This window comes from Erythrolamprus reginae, chromosome 2 (genome assembly GCF_031021105.1).
Source record: "Erythrolamprus reginae isolate rEryReg1 chromosome 2, rEryReg1.hap1, whole genome shotgun sequence".
Lineage (NCBI taxonomy): Eukaryota > Metazoa > Chordata > Lepidosauria > Squamata > Dipsadidae > Erythrolamprus > Erythrolamprus reginae.
Window position 1 is genome coordinate 297221508 of NC_091951.1, and position 6000 is coordinate 297227507.

At 37.0% G+C, this 6000-nt stretch overlaps 1 protein-coding gene across 1 annotated transcript in view; it reads left to right on the top strand.

The window, feature by feature from the left end:
- TMEM232 (transmembrane protein 232) overlaps positions 1-5212 on the top strand; it is a 158898-nt gene extending 153686 nt beyond the window's left edge. Inside the window, exon 14 of the mRNA XM_070742938.1 lies at positions 4899-5212. Coding sequence (XP_070599039.1) covers positions 4899-5087 — 189 coding nt within the window. The 3' untranslated portion in view covers positions 5088-5212. The remainder of the gene's footprint in view (positions 1-4898) is intronic.
- The last annotated feature ends 788 nt before the right edge of the window (positions 5213-6000 follow it).

Genomic DNA, 6000 nt, shown 5'->3' on the forward strand with positions numbered 1-6000 from the left:
TGTATACTTATGTATAAGCCAATAATAATAATAAGTACACCATATATTTATGTATAAGCCAATAATTTTAAGTGCCAAAATACATCTAAAATTGGCTTTGTCTTGTCTATGGATAGGCTTATCCACAAATATATACAGTAAAATTTTTAAAAGGACATATACTTCTTGTATACACTTATGGATAAGCCCGTATGATGACCCTCAAAATTTTAACAGTGAAAAATGCATAACTGATGGATTAATCTTGGATAAGTCAATTGTGAAAATTAAGAAATATTTTGAGGGTCGGCTTATCTGTATGTAGTCTTATCTGCATGGTGAATTCATTTACATTGTCTTATTTTCAAATTCCATGACCTAGGTATCAATAAATTTTTATTCAATTATTGACCATAAAGTCATAATTATTTAGAATGAAAAAAGAAGATAATTAAAATACCTAGAAGAAATACTATGACATACTGTGCCAACTATAGAACAGTACTTAGTTGTAGTCCAAGAAGTAAAATCAGTTTAATCTGATAATAAGAACAAATCAGAATGACCAGGATGTTTAGTAAGCAATGGAAATAATTCCTGGAAAGTATCTGTATAAAGGGGACAATACAAACTTATGTGTTATATTGTTTCAATAATTCCTCTATCACAGGGATCTTTCAGTATTTCTGTTCATTAACTTTTGGGAAGACATTGAATCTGTGCAAGGATAAGACCCTTCTAAATTATAGAATTCTTATGTGTCTTAAGATATAATAAGGTAGAAACTAACAACCTACTCTAACAAACAATTTGTCCTGTAACCTGCAACTCTTACACTGCAAAAGCATATGGACTACACAACTCGATCAAGGTAAATCAATAGAAGCAATTTACATAGACTTTTTTAAAGCCTTTGATTCAGTAGTACACAATAAACTTTTGGAAACTAAAATCGTACGGCATCTCTGGCCCTCTTCATGATTGCATAACTGTGTTCTTGTGAAACAGACAACAAATAAAATAGGGAGTGCCCTGTCAAACCCTGCACCTGTCAACAGTGGTGTCCCTCAAGGACCAAACTCTAGGACCAATGCAATTCATTTACATAAACAACCTTTGTGATCATATTATAAGCAACTGCATTCCCTTTGCTGATGATGTTAAACTATTCAACACCATCGAAAATACTTCTATCCTTCAAAAGGACCTAGCTCATGTATCACAATAGTCTGATAACTGGCAACTTCAAATCTCAACCAAAAATGCTCTGTCTTACACATTGGCAAAAAGAATCAAAACATAAAATACAAGTTTGTAGAACATGACCTTGTAGATGACCCATACTCTGTCAAGGAACTTGGAGTACTCATATCTAATGACCTAAGTACAGAGCTCATTATAACAACATTGCCAAAAAGAGTTGTTAATGTAATCTTACATAGCTTCTTCTCTAGCAATATTACACTGCTAACTGGAGCATACAAAACATTTCCTAGACCAATTCTCGAATACAACTCACCTATCTGGAACCTGCACTGCATATTGGACATTAATACAATAGAGAGAGTCTTGAAATTTTTGGTTTAGATAGTTTAGAGCTATGTTATCTTCTATCTGACCTAAATGTAGTTCATAAAATCATCTACCACAATGTCCTACCTATCAATGAATACTTCAACTTCAACCACAACAATACACGAGCACACAATAGATTCAAACTCAATGTAAACCACTTGAAACTTTACTGCAGAAAATATGACTTCAGCAACAGAGTGATCAATGTCTGGAATGCACTACCTGACTGTGATTTCTTCCTCAAACCCCCAAAACTTAGACTGTCTAGAGTTGACCTCACCCCATTCCTAAGAGATCTGTAATGGGTGTGCATAAGCGCATCATTGTGCCTACCAGGCCTGTCTTGCTAGCCTATTGTCCAAATTTATCTGTACCTGCTTTGTTTTGTTTATGGTCATACCAATACCTGCTATCTTGTACATGTTTTGACAAATTAAGTAAGTAGGTAGGTAGGTAGGTAGGTAGGTAGATAGGTAAGCAAGCAAGCAAGCAAGCAAGCAAGCAAGCAAACAATAAAAAATAAAATAAAGTATCTGGCTTTTGGTATACAGACTAGCATAGGAAGACGTTTATAGGTAGAACTGGTAAAACTGCTTGGAACTCAAATCAATGGCCTACTGTTCACAGCCCATCAGGGCAATGATTAGTCACAAAAATCCACAAAGTTCCAGATTGGCATGCATTGCCTTGTACCAGGAAGGCTGAAAACTATTGTCATAATTAGAGGGGTCAAGCACACTGAAAAAAATGAATTCCTTACGCCAATAGAAGAAAATGAAAATACAGGCAGAAGTTGCTATTTTAAGTAACCTGCTCCACTGCAAAACACCACATTCTGAACAAGGTACTTGAAAAATTGATTTCAAGAGCTTGGATTCAATGCTTTCAAAAGAAAATATATATATCGGTAGGAGCCCACCTGAGCTCCCAAAAGAAGCTGGGCTTGGATCCTAGCCAAAAATACTTCAATGACTGCAAGTATATTCTGAGCTTCTTTGGAGAAGTAGAAAGTTTTAAAAACTGATTCTGGGTTTTAGATTAACATAAGCAGCATGAAATGTTTGGTTGCCCATAGCATGCAAAGCAGTCCCCAGATATTTAAAGGTCTTGACTTGCTCTATTGTGTCATTATTAAGCTGCCAGATATGTTCCTTAGGGCAGTGTTTCCCAACCTTGTCAACTTGAAGATATTTGGACTTCAACTCCCAGAATTCCCCAGCCAATGCTGGCTGGGGAATTCTGGGAGTTGAAGTCCAAATATCTTCAAGTTGACAAGGTTGGGAAACACTGCCTTAGGGTGCTTAGCAAAAACTATGACCTTGGTTTTGGAGCAATTAATTTCCAGTCACTTTTCTTGAGAGTGCTCAGCAAGTATATAAAAAGCCTGTCTCAGGGCAATCTCTGTTTTAGAAAGCACAATATCATCTACCTACAAAAGAACAGATATGTGGCTATTTCTCACAGATCCAATTTTCTCAGATGAAGAAATAAACTAGGAACATAGTTCAACAGAATATCAACCTCTGAAAATTTTAGCTTTTGTACATAATCATTTTTATAAGACATTATTTTATCCCCAATTTGGTAAGTATAGGGCATGCTTGCTGGGCAAATTCTAGGAGCTGAGATCAGAAATCTTAAAGTTGCCAAGTGGATTTTGTATATATGTATAAGTCACTGAACCAAATACAGGCCAGTACTGGTCACTAAAACTCTTCCCAATGATCTGTGTGATACACTAAATTTGGCCATCAAAGTTATAAATTTTGTGAGTAGCAGTTTAAAAATAAGCCTTTTTTTACATCTGTTTATATGGATTTGGAAGCAGATCATAAACTACTTTTGTTTCATACAATAGCTTTCCAAAAGAATGCTTTTGGGATTAGTTGAGCTAAAGGATGAAGTCGAATTTGTCCTCAAGCAATATAAGAAATTGGGGTTATATTTTGCTTTGCAGTCCAAAAGTGCCAATTTTCATTGGCACATTTAGTAGACAGTTTCGATTCTCTGAACAACCTCAGTTTAAAGCTGCCAAGAAACAATTATATCACCATGCCATTAAAGCACATACAAAAAATGCTTTCTGAAACATTGGAAACAAGCTGAGATGCCTAGCACCCCCACCCCCCATTTTAATCACTCAATGAACATTGTAAGGGGAAAATGAAGTACAATTTGGCATTTTAGCTCAATTGTTTCCTAGTTGTATTCATCCACTATTTTCCAAATAGGTTTTCTGGCAACAGTATTCATAAATTAGTATGTAACTTCTTTAGTGTTGATGTTGGTGCATTGCCAGACTAGAAGACATGTTACTAGAAGAACTACTCAGGATAAATCATAATTTCACTGAAAAAGATAATTTGAAAAAAATTAAGGTTGGATTTTGGATAAAAATATTTCCAAATTTGGATGAAAAAGACAAAATGGCACATGTTACTATTTTATTTTCTTTGATTAAAAAAACACATTACAGTATTCTAAAAAGAAAATTTAAACAAAGGAACAGATCTCACCCTGATCTGTGTTGTCTACTTTCTCCTGCTTAGAATTCTCAGCTCATAAAGAAAAAGAGTAAAAATCTTTCCCATTGTATTTTTTCTACTGATAATTTTAAATGTTGTATTTTTGATAAAAGAAAATATTTATACATTTTTAAATAAATAAAATAAATATGTATCACCTTTGTGTGTATGTTCGTAATTCTGAATGGATTTGGGGTATTAGAAGGGGATTTGCTTAAATGAAAGTTTAGAGTGAAGGTTTCAAAAAATTCAAAAGCAAGCATGATACCGCAAAGTTTCCGGCACTCATGATTTAGACCTAAGACAAGATTTTTTTTTAAAAAAAAAGTGGGGGGGTTAACGGCATAGAAACATAGAAGACTGATGGCAGAAAAAGACCTCATGGTCCATCTAGTGTGCCCTTATACTATTTCCTGTATTTTATCTTACAATGGATATATGTTTATCCCAGGCATGTTTAAATTCAGTTACTGTGGATTTACCAACCACGTCTGCTGGAAGTTTGTTCCAAGGATCTACTACTCTTTCAGTAAAATAATATTTTCTCACGTTGCTTTTGATCTTTCCCCCAACTAACTTCAGATTGTGTCCCCTTGTTCTTATATTCACTTTCCTATTAAAAACACTTCCCTCCTGAACCTTATTTAACCCTTTAACATATTTAAATGTTTCTATCATGTCCCCCCTTTTCCTTCTGTCCTCCAGAGTATACAGATTGAGTTCATTAAGTCTTTCCTGATACGTTTTATGCTTAAGACCTTCCACCATTCTTGTAGCCCGTCTTTGGACCCGTTCAATTTTGTCAATATCTTTTTGTAGGTGTTGTGCTTCCGTCTGAGGCCCCTCAGGGAACGGCTGATCTTCTGTCGGTTTCCTGCTCAGAGGGGGAGGATGAGGAACAGGAGGTGCAGGCAGACGAGGAGGAGGAATCCCAGGCTGAGGAAGAGGGGGAACAGCCAGAGGCCCCCGAGAGGGAGCTCTCCCCAGCAAGCAGCCTGGATTCCTTAGAGGAAAATGCACAAGCAATAATCGATCTGCGACAAAGAAGAGCAACACAAAGAAGGGACCAATTAGCCAGGTACTTTCAGCACTAAAGAGGCAACAGCTGGGTTTGGGTGTGGTGCTCTCTGGAAAGGCAAAAAGGCAGACCCACCCTTCCTGGCTTGTGGAGTATTATCTTTGGGAGTCCTGGGACCTGGCTGTGATCTTTGGCGTCTTGGAATTCTGGTTTGTGACTTTGAATACTGAAACCTTGGGGGGAAAAGGTGGGGGTCTTATGCTCTACAGTGGTGGGTGTGCCAGCAAGAAGTTTGCTGTATTGTCTGGACATCAGGACTCTGCTGTAAAGTCTCCTAGCCTGCCTGTTGGGAAGAACAGGTTTTTCTCTGTGTTTATTTTTTAAGCTATAAAGTACTTTTGCTTTTACCAGCGTGTCTGGCTGTTTTTTCCAGTTGGTGTTGAGGTCTGGGGGAACCCAGACAGAACAGTAGGTGAGGTCTCCAGAACTGAACACAGTATTCCAAATGTGATCTCACCAGCGCTCTATATAAGGGGATCACAATCTCCCTCTTCCTGCTTGTTATACCTCTAGCTATGCAGCCAAGCATCCTACTTGCTTTTCCTACTGCCCGACCACACTGCTCACCCATTTTGAGACTGTCAGAAATCACTACCCCTAAATCCTTCTCTTCTGAAGTTTTTGCTAACACAGAACTGCCAATGCAATACTCAGATTGAGGATTCCTTTTCCCCAAGTGCATTATTTTACATTTGGAAACATTAAACTGCAGTTTCCATTGCTTTGATCATTTATCTAGTAAAGCTAAATCATTTACCATATTACAGACCCCTCCAGGAATATAAACCCTATTGCACACTTTAGAGTCATCGGCAAATAGGCAAAACTTCCCTACCAAACCTT